At 44.5% G+C, this 13,612-nt stretch overlaps 1 protein-coding gene across 1 annotated transcript; it reads left to right on the top strand.

Annotated features, from left to right (window-relative positions):
- Nucleotides 1–6,304: 6,304 nt before the first annotated feature.
- On the top strand, nucleotides 6,305–10,427 carry LOC106652871 (segmentation protein Runt-like). The gene is made up of 4 exons (XM_014372027.2): nucleotides 6,305–7,289; nucleotides 7,382–7,495; nucleotides 8,158–8,268; nucleotides 8,933–10,427. Exons 1-4 carry the CDS (start codon nucleotides 6,914–6,916, stop codon nucleotides 9,646–9,648), a joined length of 1,317 nt encoding a protein of 438 aa, XP_014227513.1. The 5' UTR covers nucleotides 6,305–6,913; the 3' UTR covers nucleotides 9,649–10,427.
- The last annotated feature ends 3,185 nt before the right edge of the window (nucleotides 10,428–13,612 follow it).

Raw genomic sequence — 13,612 nt, 5'->3', positions numbered from 1 at the left:
GTCCCCGCGCGTGATTGCTTACTATACGATATATAGGCAGCCGATCGTGACTGACTGACTGAGAAAATCTGGCGCGTATACGCACGCGACCGAATGCTGCTGTATGGAAGTGCTCGTCACATTTGCATATTATTATTAAAAACGGGTGGATAGTGAAAGCAGCATGAAAAATCGATATTATAATTGCTCTCTGGCTTATATGAACATTCGGCACGATTAATGACGATCATCCGACATTTCGTCATTGTTCACACTATGCAGCTCTCGTGCTTTCATCGAATGTATATTTACAAAAAAACATTCGTATACGTATGATCATTTGCCGCTGCTTTTTTTTGTTATTTAAAGGCAAACCCTCATCTTCCCGGAACACTGGGATGAGAAGAAAAGTCTCTCATGAAGTCGCGCTCGCGCGAGCTTTTTTTTATTTCAAAGAGAGAAAAGAGAATAGTCGTAACTGCGAGCGTAAAGGGATAAAACGAGCGTCGTTCTGGAAATAAAATATCATCGCTGCTCTGCAGATCACTATGTGTACGTGTGTGTGTGTGTGTGTGCATCAAAAACTGCACTGTGTTTTGTGTGTATACGTATGCAGGCAGTGCTGCTGCTGCCGCTGTGTGCATACCATTGAAATGAGAGAAAGAGAGAGAGAAAGAGCTATATCGTCGTCGCTGGTGCAAAAAAATAAAAAATCGAGGCTCGAGCTAGAGTAGGCGGAAACAAAGGTGCTATATACGCGCGCGCGGCGATGTGCACAGCAGCAGCAGCAGCAACGGGGGCGTGGGTGTGTATATATAATAATACGTACCAGTACGTACGGTACACACATGTACATGAAAAAAAAAAAAATACATATACGTATATATACGAATAAACACACATATACCAGCGGCGCTACGTAGCGTTTCCGGCTCGCTCACCGCACACAATAGCCAAGCTCGTGTTAACTCGCGTGTTTTTTTCTCTCTCTCTCTCTCGCTATATATGCAGTACAGCGGAGTATATAACTCCGTGTGTTCCGCGCGATGTGCGCTGCCCTTCTTTCTCGCTCACTACTGCTTCTCGCTCAAGTGCAAATTTTTTATCTTTTGCTCGAGAGCTGCTTCTCTACTACTACCGTATATAAATATACACTCGGCGCAAAAGCCGAATATTTGCCAGCAGCGCGTATACGTTTGTCGCGCGCGCGCACGCAGGGGGGTGAGCTTTTTTTTTCCCGTGTGCGCGCGCGTGTATATATATCAAAAAAGCTTCGCTTGAGCGCGCGTCCAATGAATTATACCCGCCAATTTTTCTCAATCGTCGGCGATAATTTTTCATCGTTTTCATTTCGAGTTTTAACGCGAACGTTACGCGCGCGCCGTACGCAATTATACGATGGCATTTCGAATAAGTTATTTCGTCCGTACTGATGTATCCTTTTCATTTTTTCGGCGATATCGTGTGCATGCGCGCATTCGACTCGGTTGTAACGTACACATCGGGCGAAAAATTTACATAACTCGAGATGATAAATCAATAGAGACTCGTCGAATTCGGCTGTTTGCTCGGCAATGCAGCAGCGGATAGCACATAGAGTACAAGGTTGCGAATGTTTAGCTCGGTGGACAGCAGGCACGAGCCTCTGTGGCAGGCCTCTGCGTGCCGGAGGATTGTCAGCTCGCGATATATTTACGTTTGCCGCGCGAGCGCATTATAGTTTGCACATATTGCACGTGCTGTACGAGCGAGGAATAGATATTACATTATGGACGTGCCGCGCGCTATATCGTGTATGTGTGTGTATGTACAAAAGTGTAATGCCAAACAGCAGCAGTCGAAACGTCAGAAACTTGCTACGGTAAAGAGAGAACTGTGTTTCTTCGCTGCAGTTTTGGCACCTGTAGACATTGTGAGACTTCGTGCATACACTCACACAGACACGTAATCGAAAATCGAACGGCTTTTAAAATAGACTCGCGATTCGTTTTTGCTAACTCGTGCATGGCTCTGTATACGTTATACGTATACCGGAGAATATGCCGTGAATGCGTCAATTCACTTTTTTTCCTGCCCTCGCATTTATTATATTATATCGTTTTTCACGTGCGGTTACTTTCACCTATTGCCCGTGACGTGCCGTTCGAAATATAATATAAACAAAAATTGCCGCGTGCATAGACGCGGTGTGATTCAATAAAAAAAAAAAAAAAGATAGAGAGAGAGAGAGAGAAAAAAATCTCCGCCCTCTTATTCGACCGACTTGATTTTATAATCTGCAATTCTACGATTTCTATAATTGAAGCAATTTCGACTGCATTATATGCGCTACCCGAAAGGGACCATTTACAATAATACAAATAGCCCTTCCGGTTTGGACGCGCGGCTCCCGAAATCGACATAATACTTCTCTGCGCGGCGCATTTTGTGTGCAATTGTGAATAAGGCAGCGGCGCGCGCACGACTTTTGGAATTATGGAAACACGGCTCTCGCTTCCGTGCGCGCGAGCGTGAAAAGTACACAATCAATTTCTCGGGTCGGCTCTTACATACACTTGTCGTGTATACGTAGTAGCTTCGTCGTGTACGATATAATAATACATAGCTCTGCGCACAAAACGCCTATTGTAGGATGAAATGAAAAAAGGAGTGAAGTCGTATGTACATTCAAGAAGCGACGCACTGACATGGAAACGCGAACTCAAAGTCACTCGCCTCCCGCTGGCGTTTTAAGAAATTAGAATTTCCGAACAAAGGAAAAATCGAGCTAATGTGAAAACGATGAGCTCGTGACGCGCGTTGACTTTCTTTTAGTCGCAATTGAGATTATGTACGGTAGGTGTGATAGATAATGGATACTGATTTTCTTTTGCTTAGTGAAATGATTGAATGTTGGATAACTTCTGGAAAGATTGCTGATGCAGACGCAGTAGAATACTGTGTTCCTGATAAAAATTCTCAACATTTATAAGGATCTAATTAACATAAAATGACCATTAAAATTTTTTAGAATACATTGCCATTAACTGACTTGTTTTTGGCAATTTCAAATGACCTGCAAATGACAATTTAACTGTTTCCAATATTTTTGACTAATTTTTGAAGACTTTGAGTACGATAATTTAAGTCTCCACCACTAGATGGCGAGTACCTTTATCTTTGTAAATTTGCAAGTGACAAAATAAAAATAAAATTGTATATAAAAGGTACGGTTTTGAGAAAATATCATGCATTTTTTCTAAGTACTTCGAAGCATTTTTTTGAAAATACAAAACTGTTTTTGATCATAAAAGCGACTTAATTAGATTCTTTCTAAATACAAGTATTAACGATAAAGTTATGAAATTCAAAATAGCAATTTAATTCGTCCCTAGGGAACGAAAAAGTGGAAAGCCACAAAGCAGTAATTATCAGTCGAAGCAAAGGCGAGGCTGATAAACAGGTGCTCTGAGGCTTTCTTTTTTGCTTCACAGCAACGTAAACTATTTTTCATGAATCCCTCAGCAGAAATTAATTTTTTTGTTCATGAAAAATAATAAGTTCTCTGTATATCTTTCATTTAGTTCTCTCAAGGTCAGAAGTGAGAAAATCAGCTCATGCTTCTCGTCATTTATCTGTCATTCCAATACAAATGGTGAGATTAAATAGATAAATGTAGAGATTATAGAAGACTCCCATATCTAGTACTGTGATTAATAAATGACGTTAGTTTGACCGAGATAATTGACCGATTAATTTATAAATCGAGAAAAATATTTTCTACATGATGCAACGATAACCAAATAACAAATAACCACAAAATAGTAACTAAATAACCACAGAGATATTCACACCTTTTTTAGAGATAAGTTTCATGTAATTACGGCGTGCATTATAGGATTCGGCGGTCACCGATAAATTTCAACTTCCTCAATCACACATGTCTACAACGATCTCCTTATAGCATTTTCTACCAAATGAGCGGAAAATTTTTTCGCGCGCACTAGAAATAAGCTGTGCTGTATGTGATCAAACCACAAGTGATAATGAATGAAAATTTGAAATCGAGTGCTAATATGTTCGACCTAGTTTACAGGTAAAAGATGATAAATAAGGTGAGTATGCTGACACTCGGGAACGTAATCATAACTATTGAAATGCTCATCTATTTTTAATGAGTCAATATTTCACAATAATCTTCATCCTAATGGTTAACGGTTTTGATTTCCATATTTGATAATCATCCTGGATTTTTTTGAACCAATAGCATACCTGTCCAACTAATTAGTTTTTCGTCTTATCAATTCACGAAACAGGTGTAATTTCATTTCTGTAATTAAGGTGGATAGTCTGTAATCATAACAATAGTACAGCGAGGCGTATGTTTGTCTTTTTCTCGCATTAGGCAGGCAACCGCTCGCACTATTCGAAATCAATGATTTTACGCACATTTTGTTTAATTACTAATTAGTTAATTCGATAAGGGGTACTTTTTAACATACCAATCGAAAGGTAATGACTTGAAGCATAACATACTCGTTTTTGGTTAAGATCTGTTGTTTAATATAAAAGTTATGGCGTAAAATGTATGAAATTATAATGGCCTCCCATAAGAGCCCATGTTAAATTTGCTATTTTCAACGGCTTCGTTCTCAAAAATTAATTCGATAACCCATGCTGAAATTTTTACAGCATATCAAGGGCACTTTAAATGACATTTCTGCAGAGTTTCATAAACATCCGTTATCGACCCATTTTACTGCCTAGCCACCTTAAACGTTATCAGATTTTACACGTACCGTACACGCGAGTACTGCAAGTACATACGAATTCCGACCTATAGTAACGATTACAACACCACACGAAAGTACCGGGTCGACCGTTGCATCGAACGAAATCAACTTTCATTCCGATTGAAAATTCTTTGGTTTTTAATTCCTGTAAATCTTTCTTCTCTCCCATTCAACCCCGTTAATTCCATCGCCGATTGTGTATCTCGCGCATTATATTCTCCGCTTGATTTATGCCATTAAGATTTTAAAAAGAGTCTCAGCTTAACGCGGAATCTGTGTAGGTCACAATCTCCCAACCTCAACTTTCCCCATTTTATTGTTAATATCGTTTTGTTTTTCTTCTTCCAATCTTGGAGGCTGCATAAGCATAAAAAAATAATCAGTCGCGCGCGCACGACTCCACGGGGCGTCCGGAGCAACAATGGAGATGGCCCGTGCGTGATCCCAAAATCCTTTGAATGCGGAGATGTTTTGAATATTTTAAAAGGCTTGTGTATGTACGTACGTACGTACGTACGCACGAGACATCCACGCGTATACGTATTCTAACGAAGGAAAGGAGTACAATGGCAAAGTAATGACGACTCGTTCATCTAATTCCATTGTCGCGATAATTTATTTCGTGAAAATCCAGGTGAATTATGTTAATAATGCACCATGCGCGAAAGAGTTGCTATACAATCAAATGTGTGTCGCGCGCACATGTAATAAATTAATTGAGCATCGCTCCGAAAAGAAAGAAAGAAAGGAGAAATTGAGAAAGATGCTTATACATTCGTACGGCACGATCGTGATTGTACTATACCATACATGTGTCGCGTGTCGCTATACTAAACATCTTTTCTCTCTTCCTTCGTCGTAATAAGTGTATACATGTACCAAATCCACTTCTGTGTAGTACCACTGCTGCTGCTGCTGCGCAGCGCCCGGCAATGTGGCCCATAGCTGCGGCCAAACTTGGTAGCCGCGCGTTCGCGGATATGTTCATCCGTATACTATGTACCACCGTAGTAGTAGTAGTAGTACGCGCCGCGGGGCGAATTATATTTTTGAAAAAGCCCAAAGGTGGGAGCTTTGCGTATGTATATTTCGGAGCAGCAGCAGCATCACGCAATGTAGTACTATACTAACGCACACACATCCATATAAACACGCACACGAATGCGGTGTGGTGCGGCTGCTAGCCGGCGGTGGTGTGTGGCTGCTCCGCATCATGCCCGTATACGAGTGCAAGCGAGACAGATATCGGAGGTGGCTTGCCGCGCGGGCCACAACACGACCGCCGGCCGCTATTGGTTGGCTACCGACGGCACGGGGCGGGCAGAAGAGAGGCTTTACTGCACAGCGCGCGGGGGAAAAAGTTCTCTCGCTTTCTCTCTCTCTCTCTTTCACCGCCGGAGCAGCTATATAGCAGCACGGCGCATCAGCCGTCTGTGACGAGAGAAAGAAAGAGAGAGAGAGAGAGAAATGGTGGGGATAAAAATTTCGTTGCGCCTAGAGTAGAGTAGAGAGAGAGTAAACCGAGACTTAAATACTGGTGCCACGGCGTCGAAAAATTCAGAAGCCGCTTGGCAAGCATCAGAGTCGGTAGCGTGTATACTACTACCACAGCAGCAGCAGCAGCAGCAGCTGTGCCACCCACGCGAACGCAGAGGGACTTTGTAACTCGCAGTGCATTTCGGGATAGTGTGATATATACAGTGCGAGGGAGAGAAATACTCACACACGCAGACGTGCAGAGAGAAACACAGCCCAACCCGCCGCCCACGAGACACAGTTTAGCGCGCACCCATACATATACGTACGGCGAGAGTGCGACGATAGCAGATAGCAAGTGTGTTAGTGTGTGTGTAAGTGTGTTGTTATAAACGCGTACATGCGCAAATCGGCCGAGTAATTTGCACCGCACGCGAGATAATATTTTCTTCCTACTAGTGCTGCGAGTTTTTTTTTTCTGCTTCTTCGAGCGACGAAAAAAGGCTGAGCCTTTTCCTCGTGTGATGATCAGAGCTGTTCGACGAGCAAAGAAGAAAAGTGATTGTTTTTTTTATTAAAAAGTGAAACAAAAGTGAATCGTAACAAAATATTTCCTCGACGAGGAAATATACGAGAAAAAGTTGATCAAAATTACCACGACGACGAGAAAAGATACCACCGCCAACATGCGCCTGACCGATAACAGTCCGTCGGGCAAGCAGCAGCAGCAGCAGCAGCAAAGTAATCAACAGATACCGAACGGGATGGAGGCCTACTACAACTCGGTGTGCGACGCGTTGCGCGTCTGTCACGGCGATCTCGTGCACACCGGCAGTCCGGCGATACTCTGCACGCCACTGCCCAATCATTGGCGCTCGAACAAATCGCTGCCGATCGCCTTCAAGGTGGTGGCACTGGACGACATTTGCGACGGCACCGTGGTCACCATCAGCGCCGGCAACGACGAGAATTTTTGCGGAGAGTTGAGAAACGCCACGGCGGTGATGAAGAATCAGGTGGCGAAGTTCAACGATTTGAGATTCGTCGGCAGAAGCGGTAGAGGTAAGTGTGTTCGTTGATTCCGAAGCTGCGATGAAAAGTGTGTGTGAATTTCGCAGTGATCTAATCGATTTTTGTTTTTTGCTCTTTCGCAGGAAAATCATTCAGCCTGACGATACAGATCCAGTGTGTGCCGTTCCAGATAGCCACCTACCAGAAGGCCATCAAAGTGACCGTCGACGGTCCCCGCGAGCCCAGATCAAAGTCGAGTAAGTATTTGCATCGTGATCGTTTTTTTTTCTGCTCGCGCGCGATATAGTTAACGGATAATAAAAGAGACTCCGCCGTCTCGCGATGTTTATAAAATCGGTTTGCTTATATACGTACGCGCGGATCGCAGCTAGATCACCCCGAGCATGTGTGCGGCGGCTTTAACGACTCTATTTTTTTTTTTTTTTTTAAACAAACGTAAACACGAGCAAGCCGCGCGCTTCTTTCTGAGCCGCGCCGCGTATATAGAGCTTCTTCCTCAATAAAAAAGATCCGCTGCCTCGATTCGATTTAATATTTTTTAATAATACACACACGCACGCACATACACGCGCGCGAGTTATATACATCTCGAAATTCTCTCTCTCCGCGAAGATGATTGAGCGCGTCGGTGTGGCCTAACGCAACGACGAGAACGGCAACGCGAAGTCTATTAATACTTTGGTCGTAAAGGAACAAACTCGGTACGTATCGCGAACGGCAGTGAGTTATACGCGCGCGACTATAAATTTAATTCCGGCGACATAAACACACATATACGCGCGGCGGCGGTGAAACGCAGAGGTCGCGCGCGCGCGCAGATGCACATAGTAATATTAAATATATATAGCGCACAAACTATAAAGTTCTAATTTTTATTTATTTTTTGTGTTCTCAACAGGCTATCATCTGGGCACGGGCTTTCCACCCATGGGCTACCTCGGTCCCTGGTTCGAGAGCGCCTACTTCAACCTCGGATGGAGCCTGCCCCATCCGTCACTCGCCACAAAAGGTAAGGATATACTCTTGACAACAATCGAAACCTACGAATCATCATTGGTCGTAAAATAATAATTACCCGTACACCGCACACGGATCGAGTTTTCCTTTATACTCGGCTTTATTTTTCTATGATCGATCGCCTTGATTACTTCCGGAAACTCTTTATTTTCACGCGTCAATAATAATTCCTGTGTATTACGAAACCTCTATTAATTACCCTGTCATAAAAACACGAGATTACGTTTTGAGAAAGATAAAATGTAACACATGTGCATACGCACGGCAGTAGTGTACAATTTTTGTCCGTGTACGCGAGAGTATCGATTAGTTCTCTCTCTCTTCTAGTCCGATGATTCATGCAGCAGCAGCAGCAGCAACAACAGCGGGTACAACCCCCGACGAGCCGGTTTCTCTCTCTCGCTCGCGTCCCTTTTTTGTACACACACACACGTATATATACACGGTTTGCTCTCTGCCTCGTTCGCTCGTTCGCCCCTGAAACTGCAACAATGCGACTTAACACCCCTCGCGCATGCTACAGCAGCCCTCAAACCCCGTGTGTCCCCGCGCGCCCTGTAGCAGCAGCAATATCACACACTAACACACATCCACAGCAAATATATTATATGCAACACAAACTCAACGTTTCGATGTTTTTTTCTCTCTGATTACAGGATCGATGGGCCTACCGACGAATCCCGCGGAGGCTTACCCGGGCGCGTACCTGACGCATCTGGTCTCGCCGCAGACGACGACGGGTCACCCGCCGCATCCGACGACACCGCCTCAGCTGCCGTACGGCGCGATCCCGGGCTATCCACTCGCGAAGCCGTCGTCCACGTCGCCCGTGTCCGATCCTGCGGTGCAGCCGATCGCGACGCGTCTGAGCGTGAGTCCGAGCTCCCTGCACACCGTCCGCCACGCCGCCTCCATCGGCAAACTGTCGCCGCTCGGCGAGTCGAAGCAGCAGCCGCAGGCCCAGCCGACGAATCATCATCATCAACCACATCAGCCGAGGAAGATCCTAAAGACCGAGAGCATCGGTCAGCCGAGCCTGAGTCCCGCGGTCAACACTCCGCCGCGCACGCCCGACAACAATTCGGCGGGCAGCGACAGCGAGACCAGCTGCAACGAGGAGATTCGCTCGGCTTTCGCGCCCATAAGGCCCACGGCGATTCGAGGCTCCTCGATATCCCCCGAGCAGCGGCGCGATCTCGATTACTCGTACTTGAAGAAGATACACAGCAGCAAGGTCGAGGGCTCGAGGAACGATCTGAAGGCGCCGACGAGTCTGATATCGCGAAAGCAGTCGTCGCATCATCATCACCACGCGAGTCCGAAGATCACCGCGATGACGCCGGCGGCCAAGCCCGTCTGGAGGCCCTACTAGGGTCACGCCGCAGCCTCGTGCATCATCGAAACCAAACTACTCACAGTATTTTCCTCCTCATTAGCCGCCGCCGCTGCTGCTGCTAGTGCACAGATGCGACAGATCCGGTGCAGAGACTTGCGTTAGAAAAGTCTCGGAAGTGTACATAGATATTATAGAGATATATAGAGGTGAAAGGCGTGGATCGGAATATATATTACGGTTATATATCGATGGTATTATCTCCTTCTCTCTCTCTCTCTCTCTCCTTCGTAATAGTGATGAGGATCGGCGAGACTTGGCGACTAAATTCTCGTATTAGTTCATAATGGATATTCGTAAACTTTGTAAAAAAAAAAAAAACGTTGTACAAATTGAATTTAGAAATTTAAGGAAACAAAGTGTGATAATAGCGTGTATAGTAGTTGTGTCTATATTAGGATCGTAAGGCTGTCTCTGTAAAATATTTCCCTCTCTCTCCCCCCCACCGCTAACCTACCTGATGATCTCCTCCCACTTTCACCTCTCGTCTCGTTTCGTGTATACGGCAACTTGTATACATAACGAGATCGAGAGTCTTGTACAGAAGAAAAAAAATTGCCGGAACGATCGGAAATCAAAGTGAAAATATAACTTCGATCGTTCCTTGGCCCCCCTCCCCCTCCCTTGGCATAAAATTAGTTATATATCTGAAAACTGTACATAATATGTGTATAACTTTTAGCAGATTATATCTATATTATCTGTCTGTACAATACGATGTGAAAAAAAATTTAATGAAAAAAAAAACCAAAATACAAATCTATTGACAAAATTAAATCATACTGTGAAATTTTTAATGACTATATTACCTCATCACCTCGATTTGCAAAAGCAATGAAATTCGGTAAAAAAAAAAAAAAAAAAAACGAGTTCGAGTAATAGAGTCACACACACACGTACATTTATACGTGCAATATAATGACGAATGCCACAAGCACTTTAGACGCACTCTTTGGAAGGGTCAGTCTGGGTATAGTATAACAGTGTAGTGGAGAATATCAAAAAGCAAGTCCGACCGCCGGTTGAAACCGCTGCGAAAAATTTGCACACACACAGCAGCACACGGACTCGTAGTGTACTATAAGTATTATTGTGCGCGACAGCACTAATAGACGCAAAAAATATTTCATCCGTTGCACCTATGTGTGTGTGTAACTGCGGCACAGCGGTTAAACGTATATATATATATGCCTCTTTTTTTGCTTCCTTCTTTCTCATGAGTGTGTATGTGTGTGCAGGGCTGAATAGACGACGCGCGCGTGAGATTTCTCTATGTCGCCGCACATGCACTTTTGCTTCTCGTAGAGAGAGAGAGAGAGAGAGAGAGCCCCTTTCGTAGCAACAGCTCCTTGCGCACATACATTTGGCTGACACGTTTTATAGTGGATTCTCTACGCGCGTTGACGGCTTTATTAAATCATATATACAGCGCGCGCGCGCGGACCTTTGGCTGATTTTCTTCGGGGATGCTGTTGCCCCTCGCCTTCTACTTCGAGGGGAAGATATTATTAGTTGAGACAGAGAGCCATGTGTAGTTGATGAAACGCATCAACCGAGCGGCTACCGGTTATAATGCGTACACAAAAACTCGGAGCATTAAAATTTTAACGCTATGATTTCGTATCTCTGATCTCTTATAAGTACGATTGCCGAGAAAAGATAAAATAATAATTTCGTATCGCGGTTAAAAATAAAATGTTTGCGTATAGTCAATGAGGAGCTTATACAGCCGAGCACCTGCGACGTACCACACACGCACGCTCGTTTCAAGAGCTCCTTACGTAATATATTGCTGGCGCGCGAGGATGCACGAGGCGCCAATCTCTACTTCCGAAATTCTAAGCAAGCTGTTGCTGTTGCTGCTGCTGTGACTCGTGGCGCGTATATATAAGTGTCGCGCGCTCCAGTAGGAAATACGATCGCTTTTTTTTTGAAAATAGGCAAAATAGCGTCGAATCTTGGTCTCGTTCATGGTTCCATTACGAATGATAATAATCGCGCGTCTACGTAAATATTTACGATAGCGGCTGAGATGCGCGCGATGCGACCGATGTCCGGTTGTATATGTCGGCGATCGCGTCGCCATAATGTACCCAAGGCGCCAATACATCTACTTCCGCGCTCGCAGTCCATAAGCCGCAGTTATTTTTTCTTCGATAATTCGCGAGAAAAAATGTCTCAATTATATCGCGCGCGACGACGGCTCGTGTATAATCGAATCAAGTGCAGTACACAACGGGGAAGATAATGAGCTCGAAGGGCAGCAGAGAAAAGCAATGCCGTATTTGTATACATTAAGGGCCTGCACTGCTGCTGCTGCTGCAGGGTCGAGTATAAATGTCGACACGCGTGTGTGCGTATATACGTACGCTCGTATAAGGCAGCCTAATCCATTTAGCGCGCGACCCGAGTTGCGTATTATGCTTATGGTATACACTACGAATCTTTCGGGCCCCGCGACCTGTCTCTCTCACTTCTGCGCGTCTGCATATATACATACAGGGAGTGAGATTAAACAAAGAAATCCAATTTAGAAAGGCACCGGCGGCAGTGTCGGTGGCGGTGGCTGCCTCTGCTGCAAAGGCACATATCGAGCTTTCGACGCCCTATACGTATATAAAAGAGCGGCGGCAGCGCAGCCTAGCAAACACCCATATGCCGCGCGCATATATACACAAACGTGTGTGTAACGCGCCGTGTTACAGCTATTAGCGCGACAAAGTCTCTCGTCGCTTTATATTTGTCGATGGATGGATTTTTTTGTTGATTTTTTTGTTTTTGCCAACTCGCAGAGAGCTTCAATCGCGCTAACTAATGTTTGCCCAAAGAATCGCTCGTAATTAAGCCTCTTTCTCTCGTCGGCGTGAAAAAGCTCGGACGCAAGAGTCGCAGCAGCAGCAGCAGCAGAGAAGAGTTAACCGTGTGACGAGCAAGCGATGATGATGAGGATCTCTGCACTCTCCTCCATACGTATAAAGGATATAGTAACTACTACATATATACGTGCCTATGCTCGGCGACTCTTTTGTCGTGTGCGTACACGGCCGAGCGAGCGTCGATTCAGAGCTTCATACACATCGGCGCTCGATCCCTTTCTCTCTGTATACATGTATGTGTGTGTGTGTGCATAAACAATGTTCGGAGGAGTGGTTCGTTTTTACGCGCATCGAGTCGTGTTTTTTGCACATACATAGCCTTTCGTCACTCTCTCTCTCTCTCGCTCGCTCTTTTTCTGCCTCGTATACGCGCGTGATGATACACGCGTATACATCGCGTTGCAGTATGTATCGAACTTTGAGGTTTACTTTGTCCCTCCGAGAGCTGGATTATGTTTGTCCGTTATTATTATGATTTTTTTCTTTTTTTTTTATTTTTTTTTTGCTTATTCGGATCCAATCGAAAAAGGAGTAAATTTTTTTTTCGTTACATATGTGCACAGCGTAGTTGAAAAAAAAAGAAAATATTACGCACAAAGAATTGAAAAATTTTCATCATCTTTTTTGTATTATTTTCATGACCCGGTCACGAACTTTTTATTTGTCGAAAGATTTTTGCGAAAAAAAAATTGAATTTCGCACTGAAGTTACAAGAGAAAAACACGTGCGAAAGAATCCGTGTAGCTATATAACATAAGCACGTGTACGATAGGCTCCCCGATTTTATTGTGGCTCTCTACTACTACTACTACTCGTCTCTCAGAAATCCTCTTTCTCTCTTACATACATTATATATATCTACCATATAGCCGTACGAATCGCGAAAATAATGAACTAACGTGGAGAGCAGCGAGCGGAGCTGTATATATATCTCTCTCTCGGTGGGCGCAAAAGCTCTCGGCCAGATATAGCCCGAGAGAGAGAGAGAGTGGGCTATTTCCGCGAGAGTAGTCAGAGGGGTTCAAGGGTCCTAGAGTTAGGCAATCAGCGCTGATGAGAGAGAGAGA

This window comes from Trichogramma pretiosum, unplaced genomic scaffold, assembly GCF_000599845.2.
Source record: "Trichogramma pretiosum strain Unisexual culture from Peru unplaced genomic scaffold, Tpre_2.0 scaffold3, whole genome shotgun sequence".
NCBI lineage: Eukaryota > Metazoa > Arthropoda > Insecta > Hymenoptera > Trichogrammatidae > Trichogramma > Trichogramma pretiosum.
The sequence above is the reverse complement of the archived record's forward strand: the minus strand, read 5'-3'. Positions and strand labels throughout refer to the sequence as shown.